This window comes from Leopardus geoffroyi, chromosome A2, assembly GCF_018350155.1.
Source record: "Leopardus geoffroyi isolate Oge1 chromosome A2, O.geoffroyi_Oge1_pat1.0, whole genome shotgun sequence".
Taxonomy (NCBI): Eukaryota; Metazoa; Chordata; class Mammalia; order Carnivora; family Felidae; genus Leopardus; species Leopardus geoffroyi.
In genome coordinates this window covers 113,130,046-113,154,784 of record NC_059331.1, presented here as the reverse complement: position 1 = coordinate 113,154,784, position 24,739 = coordinate 113,130,046, and the positions used below count along the sequence as shown (strand labels likewise).

Below are 24,739 nucleotides of genomic sequence, written 5' to 3'. Positions count from 1 at the left end.
GTTTCATGAGATCAAGCCCCATGTTGGGATGTGGAGCCCCATGTTGGGGATATCCCCTTGGGGATATCCCCATGTTGGGGATAGCGTGGAGCCTGCTTGGGATTCTATGCCACTCCCCCTGCTTATGTGCTCTCTCTCTCTCTGCTAAAATAAATAAATAAACGTTAAAAAAAAAAAAAAGAGTAAAGGAGTGAATGCCTAGATCAATTCCAATGCTTTCACAGCTATCTAGTGGCCAAAAGTTAGGATCTAAGTTTTCTTGTTCCTAAAGTCCCTATTCAGTTCCTTTTTAGCATGATGATAACAAATTTATCTGGTAGAGAATATCCAGCAACTTCTAAGATTAAGGAAGGCAAAATAAAAGGATGAACATAGCTATGGTGAAGAACTGCTTCATGTATGTTTGGAGTTGGAGAACACATACCAGTTTTCGCTGCAGGCTGTGTGACACGTGGGGCAGTGTTCACAGAAGCGGCCGATGCTCCTGGGATCAGTGCACTGACACTTGCCACATACACATGTGCCTCTTCCACTACACACTTGGCCCTTTGGATTGACACAGTGCTGGGCTGATGCTGATGGGCACTGGCACCGATCTCCTTCCCAGCCACTGAAGCACTGGCATCTGCCCGCTTCACACTCTCCATGCCCTGCAACAGACACTCCAGGACCTAAGTTATTGGAGCCACTGACTTTGTGCAGTGTTTCCAAACATAAATTCCCCTCCCATATCCATGGAAACACACTGACAGTCAACTGAATGGAAACAGCATCATTTTCTATTTGTCTGACATAAACAACGAGAGGTTTTAGGAGTGTCTATTTTTGAAGCTGTTCTGTTGTAGATAAACCCCATGATGCTAATCTCTTGTGCTGACAGTTGTGACATATGCCCCACTGCAGTGGCTGCCTGACTACCTGAAGGTCACTGTGCATTCAGTTTTAAATTAAAAACACACAAATATAAAAAAGCTACAAAGGCTGAAGTAATGTTAATTGTCAGTCTTGAAATCCAAAAACCAGGGGTATTTGATTAATAGCTTCCATAATCATTCTCTTAGTTTCTCATTATTGCTAAGGGCCTGGGATACTTTTGAAGGTCTGTTAAGGCAAACCCTTCTAGTGCTTCAGTTCTGTTAGTGCCAGGTTTAAAGATAAGATCTCTGGTGGAGTTGAACTGATCTCTTCACATCTTGAAGACATTATTTAGCAGGTTAGAGAGGCATGTCCTAAAGTATGCTGTGAGTTGTTATTAGGTGGTAAATGAGAGAAAGCAAGGTGGAGTGTGGGTGTATGTATGTATGTATGTGTGTGTGTGCATGTGTGTGTGTGTGTGCATGTGCATGTATGCACATGCACACCTGTGTGTCGGGGTTGGGGGCATGCATGTAGACAAGTAAGTTGAGGAGAAACATTGGTTATATGTAGTTAAATGGGTTTTAGACTTCAGGAAGCATCCAAAATTTAATATGCCCTTGTGGATTAGAAATCCTCAAGAAGGAGTATATATTACAGGGTTACATAGTGTTTCTCAAGCTTACTTGGCTACAGAGTCTTCTTTCCTTCCTTCCTTTGCTTCCTGGCTTCCTTCCTCCCTCCTTCCCTCTCTCCCCTTATTGCAAGCACCTCACAGGGTAACTGCTCCATAGAGTCTACTGTTGGATCAACTCAATTGCTAAATGTAAAACTAATGAGGTCCAGGCCAAACAAATGCCTGCCAGACCCTGTTCCCTATATGTAGGCTGCACGCCCAATCCTAGCCAGCTGACCTGTGAACATATGTTTTTATTCTCAAAGGAAACTAGTGAAGAAAATGTTTGTCAGCTACATTTTGCACTTATACACAAATAATTCAAAGCAGATTTTCAACTGCCTGTGGGCTGGTAGAATAGTCATACAGAAGAGCTAGTATATTGATTTTTAATAGTTTACTATAAATAGAGACTGAGATTCCCAATGTATTTCAAGCTGCTATCCCAATATCTGTGGGATATCAGAATTCTTCCTCTTCCCTGTTCCAAATAGGATTAGTTCTAAATATTAGAAGATAATTGCTAGCTTGTTCTTATCTATAATCCATTCTACCAATGATACAAGATATAGCAGGATACATGTTTGGCATATAAAATATTTTGTGTATATAACAGAATAAAAAGTCAATTTTTCATTGCATATTTATGTGATATATGGCAAATTTATAGCTGACACAAGAATAGAAAATTCATTTTGTATAGGCTTGTTACTTTCCATATGGTTATGATAATGAAATATTTTAGTTCATTAATAATTTAATTAATATTTGCTTACCAAAATGCAAAAATTTTTAAAATGGTGTTGTAACAGTAAGTGGATTTAGCACACTGTCATAGAAAAATTAATTCATTTAAAAACAGTATTTTGTATTAAATTTCAAATGTTGCATATATTTTCTAGAATCTAACCTCTAGGTGGCAGTAAACTGAATTAGCCAAAAAGTACTTTTGATATTTTTATTTTAAATTATTTCATTTTTAAACGTGGTCTGTGTGTGGCCTCTGGTACTAATCTTCTAGATTACTTACAAAACCCGTATTCTCTTGAAGAATGCTGTTCTCTGATAATTCTGTTGCTTGCATTGTTCCAAAAATAAACTGGATAGGTTTAAATTATTACAAATTTATAATACCATCTATAATAATGCATTAAGAACTTTCCAATGAATGGAAACTGTGTTTTGAAAGCTCACTATCCTTTGAGAAAGCTAGAGGGAGTGACTACTTATGAGAATGAATCAAGTCTTTTCTAGAAGAATGCTCTGATTATAGACAACCTGCCAGACATCAGAAATTTCCTTTTCTGATATTTATCTTTATAAAATCAAGGCATGGTTGAGAATAACACTTAATTTTTGGTTTTTATTTTCAATTATTTTCTGTAAAAAATAATTTAAAATATAAAGAGCAGAATCATGTGCCATAAATGCATTGCCATGGCCTAATTTCATAGACTTTGAAATTTTGAATATTAAATTCAGATTCAGGGTTGGTAATTAAAAGATGTGACTTAAAGAGACTTTGATATATATGCTAGTTTAATAGTAACTAGTAAAAACTACATGTATATATTTACTTATACTTACCAGCACACAGATTTCCATGGTGATATGGACAAGAAAAGTCATCCTTTTCACAATATTTTCCATACACTTTCCCAAGCTTAATTTTGTGACATAAACATTTCCCACAAACACAAACTCCTCGGCCACTGCAAACAGGTTGATCTTTATGTGACTTGCAACTCTCAGAAGGAAACTGATCTTCATCAAAATGACATTTATTCTCATTACACTGGAAACATTTGGCATCTAGAAAAATTTCATCTATACACTTTCGTTTAGGTCCTCTGCTGTCCTCACACTGACAGCTGCAGTTTCTGTGTATATGAATTTTAGTGGTTTCATTGAAACCAATAGGTTTGATGATTGCATAGCTTTTTCCTCCTGTGACATCACATTTTTTCATTGTAACTGTGACATTGAAAAGAACCTAAATGGAGGGAGAGAAAGAAAATATATTTATATGTCTTGATTATTTTTATCACTACTCTTTATGTGTGAATGATTTTTTGAATCAATAATATACCATCTTATAGAAATTTATAACACTTGTAAATTACACAGGCACTCTTTCATATATAGATGTAACATCCCTTTTCCATTTCATTTATTTCCTAATTAATGAACCAGAGAGTCAAAAGAAGCAATGACTGCTACTTGTCTCTATTGTACCATTAAATGGACATGGGTTTAAGTCTATTTGAAACGTCTACTCCACTTCCAATGACTAACTGATGTTCTCAATTGATTTCTTAGCAAACGAGAGAGAATAGACCATTTTCTGAATTAAGTACTTAAAATGTGGGGTTAACGAATATTTGGCACAAGGGAGAGATCAAATAAACTAAAGGACTACTGCTCTACTGGTTTAAACCTTGAGATAGGATGTTCAGATGAACAATTTTTATTTGTAATATATAAATATATAAATATGTAACATAAATATTAATATATAAACAATATATAATGTATACATAAATTTATTTATAATAAATTATTTTTAATTATAATAATATATAATATATATAAACCCCAAGTAAAGATTCAGGGTTAAATTTTAGTTTATACATGGTGTTAATGAAGGAAAACATGAGGCTTTCTCTGATGCTACTTAAGGGAATAAGATTTAGGACTCTCTCAGATCTTAAGATCTCAATACAGGGTCCTACATTTGTCTCAGTGGAGACATGAGTGTACAACTAAAGATCTGGGTTGGCAGGAGTTTGTTTCCTTTGTGAAACAACAGATCCTGCCAAGTTTTCCTTTCTCTCTATTTTTTTCTTTTTGCACAACATGATTGGTTTAATGTGCCTTTTTTGGATTTGTTAGCCTACCTTATAATTTTCAGGTACTTTGGCAAATAAGCTTGTATGTTTTTTTTTTCCATCTTAGATTAAGATCCATTACAACTTAAAAAATTTGTGGTAGCCTTTTTTGTTGGGATGAATATATGTGGGTGGGGATATATCCATATATATAAATTCACTCTGACCAAAAAGCCTAGCAAAAATACACACACACACACACACACACACACACACACACACAAGGTATGAAAGATCTAAGTTTAGGCTTTTATATTACATATATGCATCAGAAATTAACATCAGTTTCATAATATTAAAATTAATGCAGTTGGTATTTTACTTGAAATGTTTTTTTGTCTTAAAGAATGTTAAGGATTAACAGATGTGTAGGATAATGTGGCCATTGCCAATATTAATAAAGCAAAATTTGGGGTTTATGTAATTAAGAGGTCATATGACTCTTTCTGAGAGTCAAACTGTTTATACTACTTAGTTGAAAGTGAGGGTGAAAAAGGGATTATAGACAAAGTAAAAGAAAAAAAAAGTAAGAAGGAAAACCTTTCTGCCAAAACTGATTTTGAAAGAAAGAACTACTTCTAAAAGGCTAACCCTTTCTCAGAAACTTTTGCTAGCACAAAGTTTTTCTATATTTAATGGAAATCAAATATATATTTATATATTATATGAAAATTATATGTTATAATTGTATATTTTATAAACCAAATATATATTTTTTATATAATGTCTTTTTAACAAAATCCAAAAAGTGATTATGCAGGGACCTACAGAATTAGAAACTAGCCATAATTGATTTCAACGTTTATTTATTTTTGGGACAGAGAGAGACAGAGCATGAACGGGGGAGGGGCAGAGAGAGAGGGAGACACAGAATCGAAACCGGCTCCAGGCTCTGAGCCATCAGCCCAGAGCCTGACGCGGGGCTCGAACTCACAGACCGCGAGATCGTGACCTGGCTGAAGTCGGACGCTTAACCGACTGCGCCACCCAGGCGCCCCCATAATTGATTTCAAATAGCCAGCTTGTTGGAGCAACCATACTACCATACTTCTGAACTACAGCATGACACTAAAATAACAACATCATAGAACTTTAGAGATGAAAGGAAAAGGGATTCTAAATTTTGTAATCTGTTCATTTAAAAATTAGGCAACTGATGCCTCAAGGTGGCTCACTGAAAATCACTTCATCTAACAAGAATTCCCTTGAAGAGCATATTTCTGTGTGTTTACCCTCTATTGTGCTGACACTGGGAGAATTCCTATCACCCCTGGTCCTATTTCTTAACACTGCAATAATCTGGACCCTCTGTTTTCCAGGTTATCCCTTTTTAATTAAATGACACTTCTTTTTTAGTGTTCTTAATAAATGTCCCCACTTCGTCCTAGATCATTGTGAGTACTGGGACAACAGCACAGTGAAAGATTTTGGAATTCATAGCCTTTATCAGTTGCTCCATCACTCTCATTCTTTTTGTGGCTTATTACCTTCAATTTCAAATTTATTCTGAGATTTGCAACCAAAAAGGTAGGTATCATCATCATCATAAGTGTAAACACTACTTGTTTGAAAAGATGTGCTTTACTGATATATACTGGCTGTGACACAGAAGTTTAAAGTTATTATCATTAAATAAGTATTTAATATAATATATATTTACTTAATTTGAGAGTTTAAGACAAATAAATGGAGTTAAAACAAGTAGGAACTTTATAAAGGGACAATAAAAATTACTTTGAACTATATAAATATGATCCTTGGAGTCAGTAGTAAATAAAGTTTTCCAGAATGGTTTGATTTTTCTGTGAGAAAACTTGCCAAACAACTTAGTTTATTTTAAAATGGGAAAAATGCACACCCACATACTTCGTCATTGCTTGTCACATTTCCACATCCGTCTGTGCCTGCTTTTCGGGTCCCATCTGGACAGATGGCAGTAATATTAAAATAGACGCCTTTTACCTGGTTTTCCACCTGAACTTTCACTTCTGAAATGAGTTTCTGCAGAGACATCATTTTTAAATTGTATATCATAGAAATTTCAAATGTAAACAACTAAACAGAGTCAAGCTTATTAAATGATTCTAGATTTAATTTTTAACTAAATCAAAGAGTCTGTCCCTATGAAAGGATGAATAAATATACTGTTTCCACATAATGACCCAATTATATTTGATATACATAAGAAATACTGAAGGATTAGACCATATGCATTTAAATTGTTCTATTTTTTTCACATATTTCCATGACTATGCATTTCGATCACTTTGGAGATATTTCTCCTTCAGCCTGTGTTACAGAAATAATCATTTTAAATCCAATAATGTTTATATTTTGTGACCAAATTTGAATAAAACATTGAGAACACATATATCATCACAGAGGGTAAATCTTAACAGCTTAAAATCTGAAACACACTCCTGACATTTATGTTATATATAAATAAATATTTCAGTTTCAAACACTTTAGGCTATCATGAAACCTAAAACACCTTACTGATAGAGAATTCAAAGGTAAATTTTGGGGAGAGCATTTCTGTACTGTAGGCCTAAGAATTACCTGCCAGATATGTCCTGTAAATTCTCCAAGCATGCCCTAGGAATTTTGCCAAGTCCCTGGGGCTTACTTGTGTTAATCAAATTTGTTCTAATCCTTGATACTGAAGTGGGACAGTGGGAACATTTACTAGACAGGAAAACCATTCACTCATTTATTCACTCATTTATATAATTATTCAAAAATGTTTATGTAATGCTTATCATGTATCAAGCACACACTAATTTCTTCCGTCACAAATCTTTGGTTACAAACATTTCTAGCTGCATTAAATAAGTACTGAAGATCTGTGTGTATTTGATCTCATAAAACAGTCTACCACATGCAAAAGTCCTTAACTTTATACTTGTAAACAAAAGGAAGGAGAAAAGATGAAATATATACCTAAGGAAAGATGAATAGCAAGATATGAAGACAGACAATTTTTCCAAAGGCTTCTAATTTTTTACTTGAGTAAATTTTAATTTTCAACTGTATAATCAATAAAGAGATGTATGCTTACTAATAGTTGGCCACAGTGGTAAATCTAGAACAAGATACTTTTTCAAATTAGTAAATTTTATTTGGATTAGAGAAGACTGTGTCAGCCAAATTTTTAAATCTCCCAGAGAGCTCATCCATTGTAATCACTTACTTGGACACTCTTAGCAAACTAACTGCGACTTCTAATGGTATACAAATGGTGTTGATATGGTGATGGTTTGACAGATCAGAAGGACATTCCTAATATAATGAGTGTTCTCAGTTTGCTCTTCTGAAATTCTTTCTGTTAAAAAGTTAAGCTTGTTACACTAATGTTTTTCACTTAAGCAAGGTGTGAAGACAAGTATCTAAAATTTTGCCCAGTTTTGAGATTTAGAAATTAGGTTCCAAACATAATATCAAGATTCTTTTTAATATCTAATAGATACAGAGGCAGAATTTATTTTTCAATATTCAATTCTGTTTGTATTAAATATAACTTATTTTTAATATCTTAATTTCAGTTTAAGTTATTATCGTCATGATTTTTATTTAATCTTAATTCTAATGGCAGTGCTATTGTAAAGGATAAAATTAAAATGCGGTCACATTCACCATACACTAAATTTGTATGTAAATTTTATAAAATTCTTACAAAGGAAATGCAAAAACTTAAAAGTTAGAGTGAAGTATCTTTATTCTTCAATGCATTGTGAATTATTTCTGTTGGACTGTGAAGACAAAATAAAACTTCAGAAGAATTTTGAAAATTATAAAAATGTATAAAATAATAATAGAATCCTAACATAAAGGAGATTAGTTAGCCAGAGTGAGTCTCGTTGGATTTGCTAGTATTTTCCCATTGTTTAAGGTCAGTCAGAACTGCAGTTTGCTAAGGCATTGGATACCTAACCTTGGTAAATAAAGAATATAAAACCAAATGCTGCTGTTTCCCTTTCTATTGGCATAGTCTGACACACAGGCAAGTTTGTCAATTTGTATTTCTTGTTTGGACTAGTAAATGCGTTCATACTATAAAAACTGGGGTGATTTCTAACACTGTAAATCCCTTCCTTATTTTGATTATTCCTGGGAACAAACTGCAGATGGGAATGAATTGTATATGTTTGATTTTCCTTGATGAGAAGTTTCCCCAGACTTAATGTTCTTTTGTAATAGTGAGAAATAAAAATAATTAAAGATGGTCTTCCTTATTTCATCCAATGTATTTTTGAGGCATAGAACAATTCCTTGGCAAAAAAAAAAAAAAAAAAAAGTCTTACAAGATTTATTTTTCTTTTTTTTTAATTAAAAAAATTTTTTTAACGTTTATTTATTTTTGAGACAGAGAGAGACAAAGCATGGACGGGGGAGGGTCAGAGAGAGAGAGACACAGAATCTGAAATAGGCTCCAGGCTCTGAGCTGCCAGCACAGAGCCCGACGGGGGCTCGAACTCATGGACCGTGAGATCATGACCTGGGCCGAAGTCGGCTGCTTAACCGACTGAGCCACCCAGGCGCACCTATTTTTCTTTTAAAAGAATAAAGTTGAGGGTCACATGGGTGGCTCAGTCAGTTAAGAATCTGACTTGGGCTCAGGTCATGACCTCATGGTTTGTGGGTTTGAGCCTTGCATCAGGCTCTCTGCTGTCAGTGAGGAGCCCAGTTTGGATCCTCTGTCTCCCTTTCTCTGCCCCTCCCTGCTCGTGTGCTCTCTCTCTCTCTCTCTCTGTCTCTCCTTTCTCACAAAAATGAACATTTAAAAACATTTTTTTTTTTAATTTTTTTTTCAACGTTTATTCATTTTTTTGGGACAGAGAGAGACAGAGCATGAACGGGGGAGGGGCAGAAAGAGAGGGAGACACAGAATCAGAAACAGGCTCCAGGCTCTGAGCCATCAGCCCAGAGCCTGACGCAGGGCTCGAACTCACGGACCGCGAGATCGTGACCTGGCTGAAGCCGGACGCTTAACCGACTGCGCCACCCAGGCGCCCCTAAAAACATTTTTAAAAGAAAAAAGTTTAAACAAGTCATTTTCTATCATGTGCCTGCTTCCTGACTTTACCTTTTGTGCTCAAGTTGAAGACAGATGCTTCATGGAGAAAATGAGAAGCCTGAGATTTCTTATAATGCTTGAGCTACTATTAACATTATTCATCTCTATGTGTCAGGAAGAGAATCAGAGAATTTGGGAAGTGAGACTTTATCAATGCCCCATAAATCCAAGATAGAATAAGCCTATCTTTGGATAGTTTGGAAAAAAGAGAAAGAAAACAAGAAAGCAAGAAAGCAAGAAAGCAAGGAAGGAAGGAAGAAAGAAAGAAAGAGAAAAGAAAAGAGGGAGGAAGGAAGGAAGGAAGGAAGGAAGAGAAAGAAAGAAAGACAGAAAAAGAAAAGAGGGAGGAAGGAAGGAAGAAAGAAAAACAGGTGGTATCACACAGAAGGAAGCACCTGGCAACTAGAATTAAGGAAGACCTGGGTTCTGATCCTGCTTCTCCTGCTTGTTTCACCTTTGGTTAGCTTGCTTCCCTTCTTTGAGGTTCTATAAATACATAATGGGAGTACAACATCTCGCTTATGGATCAGTTGTCTGGATTAAATGAGGTCATGTATGGAAAGTATCTGATTCTCAGTGGTATTAAAGTAACAATCAAAATTATTACAACATCTTAACAATGATTATTGTATCCAGTAATGACCTGTGTTGAGAGCAGATGTTTCTGTAAAACTTTACATTTGGTACTCACTCTTCGTTAGACTGGGAAGAGCATACAACTATAATTCAATAAAATAGTATACCTCTTAAGGTGATTCTTTTAATCAAATTAGTTTGATAAAACTGCTAAAATAACTGATTAAACAATCAAGTGATTGACCTAGGAAACCCCAACAGAGTCCTCTCAGTCATCTCTATATCCCAGATTGTTCAACCTGACAGGTTGCTGCTTTAAATAGTGTGGATTTCTTGACCTTTACAACATAGGAAATTGTGACATTTATGGTAATAAAGTATATTCTATAGCCGTGATTTAGTGACTTACTTAACATTTGATTTGGAAGGAAATTTAGATAGGCTCTAGCCTGACCCGCATTTACTGTCAATGAGACAGTGAGGTACAGAAAGCTGAACTGACTTTCCCAAGGTTTCATGACTAGTTAATAGTAGAGCCAGGGCTAAATTAAAATTCCTAACTTTTAACCTAATTTTCTGTCCACCATTCCTCTCAAGATGATAAGGCCTTAATTTGTATCCTGCCACAGAAATTGGGGTTAAAAGTTTACATGAAAAAAAATAGTGTTTAATATATACGTACCTGATAGGCTTCTACTACCAAATTATTGAGGTTTGCAGCCTTTGATTCTATTTCACCAGCAATGGTGCCAGGCAAGAGGGGTAGAAGGTCCTAGAAAACATACCAATAGCATTTACATGACAGTGGTATATGGTGGTTCAGCAATCAACAAATATTAAACATTTTTATAGTTATTAGTGGAAGTTGAGCCATTACATGAATGAAACAAAATATAAGATACAAGAAAAATGTGAGCAACCAAGTAGGGCAGCCAAAACACATACATCTGAAATGGGAGTGTGTGTATGTGTATATGCATGAGACTGTATGCATGCACAAATTACATGTTGATCTAAAAACCCAATCAAATACAGACCAGCATTTCCCAAATTATTTCTCATGTTCCATGGAACATAGTTATCAAAAGGGTTTTGAGGGCAAGTAAATTTGGAAAGTTCTCCATATGGTTTCTTCCCTTTAAGTACTCAAAATGCACACCTGCAAAGTAAAGGTTCAGAGAAGTCCTGCAATTTGGTAATAATTTAGCAGCATTTGTTGCAGCGTTTCCAACATTTTTAAATCACAAAACTTTTTCTCATGTAACACATATAAATATTTTGCAGAACTACTATTTTGTGGAGTGACCTATAGGACATGTTGGCCCAGACTGGAGAAAAAATCATTGTCACAAGTGGAGCCTTCATGGAGTGGGTATTCTTGATGGATGGCATTTAACAATTATGGAGAAATCTCTAGGTATTCCTAGTGAGAAAGTGAGAATTAGTGAAGGCTTAAAGGTTTACCTGGTTTAGATGAAGTAAGAAAAGAGAAGAAACCAGTCTGACTGGAGTGAAGGCTGCATATTTATAAGGAATCAGATTATAGAAAGACTTGAAATCCATTTATACACTCATTTTACCATTCACAAATATCATTAAGTTCCTGCCATATGCCAGCCACTACTTGGACATTAACAATTTGTTATCTTAGGTAATAGGGAAAATTTATCACTTATAGATTTTTAAAAGCCAATTATTTAACCTTTATTGTATACCTATTAGGTACCACTTTGGAGTTTCCATCCTTAAGGATTTCATAGGTATATAAATGACAACTTCAAAAAACGATGTACACATGAAGTAATAGAGATATGCAGAGACCTGAAGGAGAGGGATACCCAGCAAGTATTTGAGGGCTGCAAAAGTTGTCAGGGATTGTTACCTGGAGGCGGTGACTCATGAGCTGTATCTTAAAGGATGACTAAGAATGAGCCAAGTAATGAGGGAAAGAGACTTCCAGGCATGGGGGATACATAACAAGAACAAAGGCACAAAGGAAAGAAAGAGCCTGGTGAGTGGGTGAGTGTATGTGCACAGAGGCAAGCAGGAACGAGATGAGCTCATATGCCACATTAAAGACTTGATCCTTTAAATCAGAATGAACCACTGGAATATTTTGCTGTAGGGAGAACTGTGGTCACAATTGTGATTTAATAGATCATTTTGCAGCCAAGTGGAGGATGAATGTGGGACATGGATTAGGAGGCTGTTACAACCCAGATGGAGGTGACTGATAAAAATATGTCTGGGCAGCCAAAGTAGGTGACTCCAAGGGTAGACACAGGCCTCCTCACAGGACTCGTCCGGCTTCTGGAGCCTGTTGATTCCTACTTTGCACAGATCCTACTTTGCACAGAATTCAATTAATAATAAACCTGGTTTTATGGTTTTATCAGTCAATGAAAATTTGTTTAAAGGAGTAGGGAGAAACTGCTAAAGCCAATAAGAGAAGCAAGTATTAAGTAATCCGTAGCAAAGCAGGAAGACGCTAGAGCAGTAACAAGCTACACGATAATTTGAAATTCAACTATGAAACTTAGAGTTTAAGAACACAGGATTTGAGCTGTTAGGAAAGTTTGGGCAAGTATGTAACCTCTCTGAATGTGTTTCCTCAACTTTAAAATGGGCTTTAAATTAGTAATACTTCCCTCGTTGTTAGGAGTATTATATGAATTCATGTTAATAAACTCAGTGCCATACCATAGTAAGAACTCAGTAAGTGGAATCTGTTACTATTGTTAATAAAGTAGTTTGGGCGTTTAATTTGGAATAGAGCCTTACTTCTGTGACTATTAATAATTGTCACATTAAAAAGGGGTTCCATGGTGTATCAGCTTGGGAAAACAGGGAACTGTTTAAAGTTTCACTGTAGATTTCTAAGGGAAGAAGTGGCATGATTAAAGTAGTGCTTTCAGATGATACATATAAGTGGTCAGGTATTGGGGAAATTGGTGGAGGGAATACCAGCTTTGTGGCTAATGCAAATTGATTCAAGCATTTATTGAAACCGAAGGATATTTAGTTTTTCTGAAGTATTGAAAGAAATAAGTAGGGGTGCCTGGGTGGCTCAGTCAGTTGAGTGTCCGACTTTGGCTCAGGTCATGATCTTGTGGTCCGTGAGTTCGAGCCCCACGTTGGGCTCTGTGCTGCCAGCTCAGAGCCTGGAGCCTTCTTTGGATTCTGTTTCTCCCTCTCTCTCTGCCCTTCCCCTACTCATGCTCTCTCTCAAAAAAACTAAACATTAATTTTTTTTTAAAAAAAGAAATAAGTAAAGGATAGTGAGAGTGGAAAGAAGAGGCAGAGATAACAAAGGAGATGGAGATCCAGTGAACAGACACGTGCAATGAAAATCAAGGAGTCACATCATGAAAATGAAGAAAAGAGAGTTTTCTGGAAAAAAGAACCTAAAAGACTGTGAAAAGAATATGACAGCAGGGTCACAGAAGCAATTTTTTGTTGGGGGTGGGTCCCACAATGCTGCCAGAGTGACATGGTTTTGCCAAACATATGTTCTGTTTGTGGGTCTCATCTGGCCTGAAGGATTGTGGACAAAACCAAGATTCGTCTTCCATAGGAAAGCTCTAACTGGATCAGCCACTTCAGTGACTCCTCTTGTTCCTTTGTTGGAGGCCTAGACCAAATCTAGGTATGTTGTTACCAGTGAAAACTGAGCTGATGTTCCCCAACCTAATCTGTTATAAGAATATGCCCAGGGATTGAATAGAAGCAGGAATCCACACGTGAAAGGTGCAGTTGGAATGTGAACCACTTTTTACCCGATAAAAGTCTTCTCCATTAATGTCACAGTACCACACTAAGTATCAGTGCCCACACTTGGTTCTAAGTGTTATAAACAAGGAATTTATACATAAATGTTTACTTAAGACACTGTGTAGTATACATTAGCTACTACTTTATAAAATTCAGGTAGTAAAAAGTATAATAACTCCAGACTCCTTACCTGGGGACCCAAGAAGTATTCTAACTACCAATGCAAACATTTTAGTTTTTATATTTTGGAATTCACGCACCTTATACCAATGAAACTGTTTTCCTTGAACGGCAAAGATGACATTAATGTTGTTGTCTATTAACTTCTCAGAAAGTTGGCCTAGTGAGGGATGTTCCTGAAAAAGATAATGAAAAAAAGAAGGGATTGAAATTTATTAGCTCAATCCCATACATACCCAAACATCTATTATGAGGAAAACCATATGACTGACATAAAAATATATTGTGTTGGGAAGGATTAAGATTTTATTAGAGACATTTAAATTTAAAAAAATAAGATCAATATCAACATATTAAGGATATTTTCTAGATAAAAGCCCTATATAAACCTGTAAGTCAGAAAAATGAGGAAGGTTAAATCAACATTATGCAAAGTGTGTTCAGCACCTCTTTAGATTAACTTTGGTCTCACAGTGTTATCACTAAAAGATAATGTACTATTCAGAAATAGAGACACATTAGTGACAGTCGCATTCTGAAATTTAGTAACAAGTGCTGAAATACAAATATATGCATGTATAAACATAAATACATGTATAATTGATATATAACATGATATAGTACAAAAGCAGAAAACCTTGCACTCAAATCCCAGGTTGTCACTTTATGGTAAAAATTCTATCTCAAGTCCATCCTCTGTAACATGTCAGTGGTTTCTGCCTTCCATGATTGCAAGCAAGATTAAAAAGATACCAATTGCATGTGATCTATTTAGTTCAGCTTCTTACATATGATAGGTACTCAAAACTAATAGCAGTTATGATTTTTATTTCCAGCAGCTCGTACAAGAGGTATTCAGATCTCTCAGCTTATCAGTACACTTAACCTTTTCGTCATGTGATATATGATAAATCTGTTTTACTTTGATAAATAAAACTTGTGCTGAGCTATACTTATTCTTGTGTTAGTGAGAAAGCTAGGGAAGAGTAGGAGAAAGGGTATACAATTTAGTAAATATGAGAAATCTGCCAACTATCGAATGGTATCTAAAGTTATATAGTTAGACATAGTACTTTATTTTTTCTTTATATAAATGGTCTTCCAGAAATTAAAGTGATGATCTCAAATAACAACTTCATAACTAGACAGTTCTCAGAGGGATGATGTCAAACTTCACCTGCAGTGGTCCTCACCTGTTCGTTGGTACTTAGTTGCATTAGCTAAGTTGCAACTAAGGATCATGTGGCTGAACCTAATACATATCATGTGATTCAAGTTCAAATTCCTCTGTAGTTTTTACTCCTCCTTTCACCTTCCAGTGCTAATTGTGTTTTCTTTAAGAGGAGATTTTGCTAAACCATCTTGGTTAACATTTCTGTGTTTTGGCAAACTATGTGAACTTAGTAAAAGAATTAATTTGACTAGTTTCTCTTATAGCCTAAGCTGATACCCACATATTAAACTTACATACATAGATATAACAGCCTTGTTGTTAAAAATACTATCACTAACATGCTATGATCTGAATATTTGTGTCCTCCTCTCCAAATTCATACATTGAAATCCTAACCCCTAAGGTGAAAGTGTTAAGAAGTGGGCCTTTGGGAGATGATTGGATCATGAAGGTGGTGGAGTCCTCATGAATGGGATTAGTGCTATTATAAAAGAGGGCCATAGGATGCCTGGGGGACTCAGTCTTTTGGGCATCTGACTCGTGATTTTGGCTCAGGTCATGATCTCATGGTTGTGAGACAGAGCATGGCACTCGCTTAGGATTCTCTTTGTTCCCCTCTAGACTTCCCCAGCTCACACATGTGCCCTCTCTCTCAAAATAAATAAACTTAAAAAAAAAAAAGAAAAAGAGGGTCAGTGGAGACCCTTCCTGAGGTGGTGAAAACATTACAGCTAGAAGGTGTCATGTATGAACTAGGAAAGGGTCTCTCACCAGATCCCAGAATCTGCCAGTGCCTTGATCTTAGATCCCAACCTCTAGAACTGTGAGGAATAAATTTTTATTGTTTACAAGTCACCCAGTTTATGGTGTTTTGTTACAGCAGACAGAATGGACTAAGATAATAACCATAACAAATACATCTCATTTCTATATAACTTATTATTGTGGTAAAAAAACAAATCAAATTTACATGAACTTCATTTAAATGTGATATGAAACTAATTTATGAAGAGGTTTAAGAAGTATTACCACATGGATTTGCATCAGAAAAAATTCTTCCCAGAGCAATTCTTAAGAATATAATTGTAAACTAATAGAAAAACAATTCCCAAGATACAAGTTCTGCTAGATAAATTCTTATGCCTTGTTGATACTATGTATACTCTTAAAATACATTTCTGCCAATTTCCATAATGCTAGTGAATTAAAGAGAACAAGTCCAGGAAGGAAACAACAAATCTATTTGTATTGGGAATATATTTTTTAATGGTAACAACTACTTTTGAAATAGTTTCACTTTGACAAAAAATAATCACAGTTTGCCAAGCATTCCCCCTTAATTTTTAAAACCATTCATATTTTAAGGATAATTTAATCCATATGTTTTTAACCAGTTTATACTTAACTCACATAAAATCAATATTTAAAGAACAGTTCCAAATGTAAGCAGCTTTTGGAGCCTTCTTAATCTTTTTTCCCTTTTCAAAAACAGGAAGTCACATTGACCAAAAGTACACAAAATTTAAATCTAGAAGGTTCTAGTTTGGTCAGAAGCTCATTAAGAGGTCAGTTGGATTTTAAGTTTAAAAGACACATTTTTTTGAACCCTACAAAGAAATCTGTTCTAAGAGAAAATTCCAGCTACTTTGAGGTAGATTTGTTAAAATTACAAATGTTTAACAGATGTTTAAATAAACCACTGTTGACAGGAGAGCTGTGGATTAATGGCCGTTTTTGAAGCCCCTTCCCCTTTCCTCCATGCAGCATATTATCTTTTAAATATTTTATCTTTTCTGTCTTGTATTTCACTAGCAGAACACTCCCTCTCAGCCAGCTGTCCAATTCTGGTGACGTCAGTGCTCCTCATCTCTAACTCCCCCTCTGTCCAACCCATTACATATTGTTTCTCTAAACTCTGAAAATAATTAATAGAGATAACAGGCATTTCAGGGGCAAAAGGGAAAAGGGAAAGCAATGTGCCAAGACAGCTGCTAAGTAATTAAGGGCAAAAGGATTCCTTTCACATTTTTCTTCTTCACCAACACCTTCGCTGTGACTTGTGGGAAATAACTTATAAATGTCAGAAGGAAAGAGGAGGTAAGAAAGATTCATTGGGAGCAATTCCAGTTAAAGAGATAGTTGTGTAGAAGTGTATGGGAGAATTTTAATAATGTGCATAAATAGTGACGAAAAAGAGAAGTGTTTAAGATTCTTTTCATAAAACTGAACTTGATGGCAAAAATTTTTATAAGCTAATAGAGAATTTACAGTAGTGAATATCATCATAAGATGAAAAAAGACCAATGTCTTGTTAAATAAAGTACGCAATTATCTGGATTATATTTTTACAGTTCACGTTTTAGAAAAAGAGATAAAATGAAAGTACTCTGATAGCAGAGATTTATTTAGAGATAAAGACTTTAAATTATGTGTTGTCAATCTCCATTTCTGGCAATAGCCTATTTTCCATTTGCATAGTTGCACAGTAGTAATCACATAGACCAGGGTTTCTTATCAGTGGCTCTATTGACATTTTGGGCTATGTATTCTGTGTTGTGGGTGTACTGGTGTCCTGTGTACTGTGGGTATTTATCCACATCCCTGGCCTCTACCTACTAGATGTCAGTATCTCCTGCCTTCCCCAGTTGTTTGTAACAACCAAAATGTCTCTGGAGATTGACATGTCCTCTGGAGGGCAAAATCACTCCACTTGAGAACCGTACCAAGAGCAGGGGCTCTGGAAACAGACCACCTGGGCTTTAATTCCTGGTTCTGCTTTTACTAGCTATGTGATGCTGGATAACTGTTGTAACTTTTCTGTGATCCAGTTTCCATATCTATGAAACAGGTATAAATATTAGTACCTACCCTTCATAGTTACAGTGGGGATTACGTGAGTTAATGTGTACAAAGGCTTTTACTCACCATTCTGTAATTATTAAATCCAGATTAATGGTGAATAGGAACTCATGTCCTGATGTGACACTTCATGGCATTTACTGTAGGCACTACTATATATAAGGCTGTGTGACCACAGACTAATTCCTGATCCCTATAGTGCCCCCATTTTCTTATTTATAAAATGGAGGCACTAGCAATATCTATCTCACTATGATGTTGGGTGATGTTATATAACGTAATGTGACAAGTACCATAGGACTTAATAAAAGATAGCTTTCAAGAAAATACTGCTTAGTAAAAGCCATTTGGAGGACATTACTAAAGGTTAGATATTGGGCTATGCTTGGATAAGCTATGCTTCATTTGCTTCATTGGTTTTGCCTTTGTACCTGGCCCCTCAAATGTTTGAATTTGTGGCTCCTGGCAAACACACTATCATTGTAATCATGCTATCCCAGTTACTGAAGGAGGGGGACGGACTGATAACTTTTGTAAGCTTTTCAATGAAGAGTGGTAATAAAAATTTTCTGCTTAAATATGATTGAACTGAAACATATCATTTAATTGGAACATTCTATTTCATAAATATTTTCATCACATTTTATTTTTATTGTGCCACTTTTGCAAACCATTATATTTTTCAGAGCTCATTTTCAAAGCCATTATAAAAGCAGTGCCAGACTACTCTAAGCCTAACCCAGGTGTTTCTGTGTGCAGCCTTTGCTTTCAATTTAAAAGAAAAAAAAAACTAAATATTGTTTGCAGAGATCATTCTCTGGCTATTTTTCTTTGAGCATGAGAAACATTCAGATTAGATCTATTCTAAAGTTATTATTGAAGTCATTATTGTTCTTATGGCATTTATAATTTAAAAGTTAAGAGAGCAGTAAGCTGAACAGAGGCATTTTGTTAGTTTTAAAAGTTTTAACACTATTTAAAAAAAAAAACTCAACTGCACGTGGACTTAAAACAGGATATAAAATTTTCTAGGTGCATTCTGCCCAGGTGACATTTCCTTTACTTTCCTGATTGTGCATATTCATAAAGCCCAAAGGTGCTAAAAAACTTTAAACTGGTCTTATCTCTTTAATTAATTTTAGAAGTTATAGTTTTAAGTAGTTTTAAACAGAGAGAAAAAAGTAAGAAATAAGGTGAAAATTATTATTACATGCTTTAGTGGAGCCATATTAGAATTACTGTTATTATTATTCCCATAATTACAAATCGGTAATTTCCCTGTGACTAAATAAATACTAATGCTCTTAAAAGGATGGTTTTGGTTTAGACAGTCTCTCCATTTTACTTTAAATAGTTATTGTGCTGTTATGCCTCAGTCTGTGACAAAAGGTAGAAGATTAGGGGTTATTCTAGATTTATTTTTCATTAGAAACAGCATTCAGTATCATGCAAAATTAGGACTATTGTATAAACTTAGGCTTGGAAAGTATATTTTTAGGTGTTCAAAACATTTAGAATAATTATTTTGGGAAGACTTCAGGGTTGAATATGCTTAAAACTATTTTTTAAATGACTCCTAATTTAGCTTTCTTTCAGTGTCACCAAAATCACTCGCATTCATTGGTCTTCTGAAAAGCAGTCATTACTCAGTATGAAGACTATGGTATAGGGGGCAAGCTAGAGATCTGAGAATCAAGTACCCAGAGTAAGGTATTTGCCCTCCCTCTCCACTTCATTGTGGATGGGTATATGATGCTTACTCTGTTGGGTTGATTCGGAGATTTAATGAGCTAAGGTATGTGGAGGGTCCAGCAGATAGATCATAGAGCTTAGGGTTGGGGGTAATAAATGGAGGCAGTCAGCATAAGCACAGCAATGGATTCTGGTATTAGACAGCATAGGTGTGGATCTTGACTGATCTTTGTAGTACCTCAGTGACCTTGCATAAATTAACTTGAGGTCTCTAAGTTTCAGCTTCCTTGTTTATAAAACGGGTTGAAGAGATATGAATGAGATAGCATAAACAATGTGCTCAACAATGTGCCAGCATAAAATAAGTGCTCAATGAATTAGCATTTTTATTGATATGTCTGAGACAAAGAAGATGAGCAGCAGAAAAAGGGAAACATTTAACACTTTCTGAGGTTATTTCTAAGTTACTTCTTAGTCACAGAGCAGCAAAAATAAGTAAAGTCTCTTTACTAAAAGATTAATATTGTCTCCTTACATGGAATGCTATATAATAGCATTAATTATAAATGACGCTCTCAGACATTTGAAAATGTCAGAAATAGCCCTGTCAGAAAAATAGGAACACAAATAAATATAATAACTTTAACTTTTGTTAACTCAGCAAAGTTATAGATTAAATTAGTCAAGCATCTTGTCAGGCTCCCTATCTTCAGCGGCAGCTCTGGAAAAACTGAATATAATTCCAAGTAGTTGAGATACATGGAGGAAAAAAAAAAAAGCCTTCCTAACTGGCTTACTATAAGTGAATAACATGTTAAATAAAGTTACATGAGAAGTCACTAGCAGAATATTGACCGTTTTCACCCATAAAGAAGCAAAACTCTTTAGTAATGCCTAATATGCCTTCTGCAGTTCAGCTTCTGTCCTCTAAGATGGTGACCAGTTCAGCGGTGAGTATATCCAATTGAGGCTTCAGGGGAGGGAATGAACTATGAATCCCAAAGCAAGGGGATTCTGAGGAGTTATGTGATAGGAAAGATGAAGAATCCCTGAACCATAATATGATGAGACAAAAAAAGAAAAAAAAAAAGGCTGGATAGAAAAAGAAACACCAAATCTAAGCTACTAAATACATTTAGGACTGTGGTAGGATTTTGCCAATTTGCATATCTCCATCCAGAACAGACAGTCATAACAACCTTTAAAAATCCACGAATAAGGAAGGGTTCATTGCATGGCTGGTGTGCCTCTTCCAACTTTTGCTCCTCAGCTCCCTTTCACTGTTACTGTAGACCTTGGTGTTATTCTTGGCCACTGCCAAGCATGGGGTGAATACTGTAAGGAAGTCTCTGAGGGAGGCTGAGAATCATCCTGGAGGAGCTGGGTGGAGAAACAGGTTGAAATTCTAGACCCAGTATTAATAACTTTCTTCTATACCATTAATGATTTTTATACTAATACCTACTATTGTAGAAAGAATGCCATATTTTAAACAGCCATTATTACTGGATAAGTTATAAAACTATATTACTCAAGTTTTCATTCTGGAATTAGAGAAAAAGCAGTGGAAAATGTAATTTATTCAATAGTATAATATTATTTTCCAAAAGCCATATACTAATTTTAATAATGTGTAAATAGAAACTATTTTTAATTCTATCTTCTTTATTCATGTAAGCCAAATTATGTGCTTTATGTCTTTCATAAGTAAGACTGCAACCAGGAAATTAGATCAGAAATTACACCAAGGACTTCACTGCTGTATTTCTTGTACTTTTCCCTTGAGACACTGTGGCAAAGAATACAGATTTTAATTTAAGATTGAACTGGACTGAGCTACTTGAGCCCCACCTCTGCTACATATTAAAACTTCTTAGCTGTCTGTCCTTAGTCAACTTACTTAAGTACTTCTACCCTCAGTTTTTCTGTTTGTTAAAAAAAAAAAGGCTAATTATGACTACTCTACAGTTGCTGTAAAGATAAATTCGATGCTGTATGCAGTGTTTGCTATAGTGGTTTCAGTTAATAAATACCCCAAACATGGTAGTTATTGTTATTTTGGAAGTCACATTGACCCTCATGAAAGAGCTATATGTACAAGTAGCAGAACTCTGGCCCATGTTATTTAGTCATATAAAAGGTCTTTTATCAGTTATTTCCTTTTATAAGTAAAACAACCAGAGTCTTAGACCAAGAAGCCCAGATACCATTCAACATTGCTGGTGTTGGCCGCTGGAGGTAGAGCCAGTAAGTGAAGTGTTTAATTGCTTGTCTAACTTATACCTTTTTAATTTCCTCTATAATGGCCAAATAGGAGAGAGATGGAGATCATTTTAAAATAAGCAGGTAAATCTGCTTAAAGTCAGGTTCAGGGTAGCTTTGGATATAGGAAGGTTCAGAGCAGTAGCACATCTTGCAGATATAAATGCATAGTCGAGGGATCAATCAATATGCTTCAACTTCTTTTGTTTTAGGGCAGTGTCCCTGGAAACGAAGGGAATGAGAATTCTTAGGAAGAAGATCCCTTAAAACAAAGACCTGGGATAAATGAGATAAATATATTCTTCTAAGGTATTAACAAACACACTGCTCCTTGGTTTACTCAATACACATCAGTGACATGTGGAAGTTTCATTCTGTTAAGTAGGTGGAACAAAGTTCAAGAAGGCAAATGCAGTTGATGACAGATTATCCAAATTCCTGATGTAATAAGAGCCCAAACACAGTGCAAAATTCCACCAGAATTATAATTAATTTCCATAAGGTTATATGGCATGGTATATGTCTAAAATTATGAGAGCATTTCTTTGCCTTAAGGAATCTTTCCAAGATGGACAGCAGCACCCTTTAAATATAATTATAAAGACATGACTTCAGTGACTTGGCAAAAATTCAAAAGGATAATGCAATGCAATTTGAGAATAATGTGATTATTATTTTTTCTTTAAAAAAATGCTTCTCCTTGGCTCACAATAGAATAGTTACTCTTGTCTCCTCCTCCACTCCCTGGTAAATAATTAGAACTCTACCTCAGATTTAAAAAGGTTAAATAGAAGGAAGGAAAGATAAGAAATGACTAAATTAAAATGGGTGGGTCTACCAAAGTGAAATGTGACTGAATAGAAGAGAATTAGAAAAGGGAAAGACATTATTGGAATAATTCCAAATCCCCAATTTTAAAATTCAAACTCTAGTTACCTTTTAAAATCTTTAAATTTTGAGGCTGCTATCGAGGGCTAAACCAACCAAGGGATGAACTTATTCTATGCAGTAATACTTGCTCCTCTAGATATTTAGTAAGTCTGGTAAGATGCTCCAGATTAACTAAATTTAAACTATTTAAATTTAACTCATGGGAACCACACAAATTTCTACATAACTTATATGCTTCTAATATTGAAATTCCCAAAGTATGTTTGAGGATGAGGTGCCTTGGAGCACTACGGTACACTTACCAGAGCGCCTTGGAATATCTTTAAATTTCAAGGTGATAATTTGACATCTGTCAGGTAGCCATGAACTACTAGCTGGATGTAGTTTGTGTTTTTAAGATTACATTTGGCTTTGTTCCTTTAGATGATATCATATCTTCCAAAACTGGGCAGCATGAAAATCAATGTGGAACAGGAAATGAGGGTGGTGATGTCTAGTCTGATTCTGAGGCTTGGCAAATTTCTATTCTTAAGTTCATTACTACGAATGACATAAATATACACACATGTATTTTTTGATGATTCATGTATATTATTTTTAATTGGCTACTATGTTCTTAGGACATAAATAGTTAAGTTTTTTGGATCTAACTACTTAATGAACAGAACTGTTGGATTTCTTTTCCTATAAAACCAGGGGAAAAAATATGTAGACACTGGGATACCAAGATCTGAGTAGGTTGGAAGCTTTGTTCTAACATTGTGTATAAATAAGTTTGCGTCAGAAATAAATGATGCTTCATACAGTTGATTTTCCACATGCAGAGTAGCTAATGCTGGGAAAGATGTGGTTCTAGGAGATTGTATTAAGTATATGATTCAGAGCTGAAGCTAATCCTCAGGAAGCAATCCAGTTATCCACTGATTTAAAAAAAAGGTCCCCTAAATATAGATAAGCTTCAGAGGGAAGGTGTGAGGTCCAGAATATTGAAAGCCAACCTTGTTTTACTCCTTTTTTTCTTAGTTTGTATTTAGTTCTCCCTATTATACTGTGAGGATTCTTCAGGCCAAAACACTTTTCTTACCAATCCTTAATATTGTTTTTAGATACCAACTATGCAGATCCAGTTGTTTTTAATATAAAGCAAAAAGTGTATACATATATATGTATATATACATATATATATATATATACACACACACACATACATATACACACATATGTTTCCTTTTAATGTTCTTTAATTCCATACACAGTAAGCTCCTATATCACTTTCATTTTTGCAAATTATACAGTGCTTTTTAGCATATCAGAGAGTCAGCTACTAGACGTTGTTAAAGTGTTTTAGTCTTAATATATCAATCAGCATTTACCGATTGCATTATTACATAACTTTTCTCTCATGGTGTATCCCAACTCGGGATCATGCCCATTCAGATAATTTCTTGGTACAAGAACAGGTGAATTGTCAGTTTAAACCTATATCTTGGCCAAAAGAATCATAACTACTAAGGATCTATTGCTATGTTACCATGCTTGTAGATCTGACGTAGATGTTGTTTTTCAGATGGCAGTTTCCGTCATTTGGCACCACTATGCCTGCCAATTTGCTATCAAGAGCAAGATGAGATGTCTGATCTGTCATCACCAGCAGCAATCTTTTAGCTTCTTTTCGCCATCCAATATGACTCTTAAAATAAACATGTAATTAGATCTTGCACCATACCATAGATCTGTACTGTGGTCTCGATCTCAAGAAATGTAAAGTTGGGAATTTAACAAACATTATGTCAGGCTAGAATGATGTGTGTAAATACAGTGCTGTTTCCTAAATAGCACT

At 35.2% G+C, this 24,739-nt stretch overlaps 1 protein-coding gene across 1 annotated transcript in view; it reads right to left on the bottom strand.

The window, feature by feature from the left end:
- The window catches only part of ITGB8 (integrin subunit beta 8), an 85,902-nt gene that overhangs the window by 10,352 nt on the left and 50,811 nt on the right, over positions 1–24,739 (bottom strand). Inside the window, exons 6-11 of the mRNA XM_045495044.1 lie at positions 24,431–24,589; positions 14,102–14,197; positions 10,753–10,842; positions 6,286–6,420; positions 3,119–3,524; positions 425–650 (exon numbers count right to left, since the gene is read on the bottom strand). Coding sequence (XP_045351000.1) covers positions 425–650; positions 3,119–3,524; positions 6,286–6,420; positions 10,753–10,842; positions 14,102–14,197; positions 24,431–24,589 — 1,112 coding nt within the window. The remainder of the gene's footprint in view (positions 1–424; positions 651–3,118; positions 3,525–6,285; positions 6,421–10,752; positions 10,843–14,101; positions 14,198–24,430; positions 24,590–24,739) is intronic.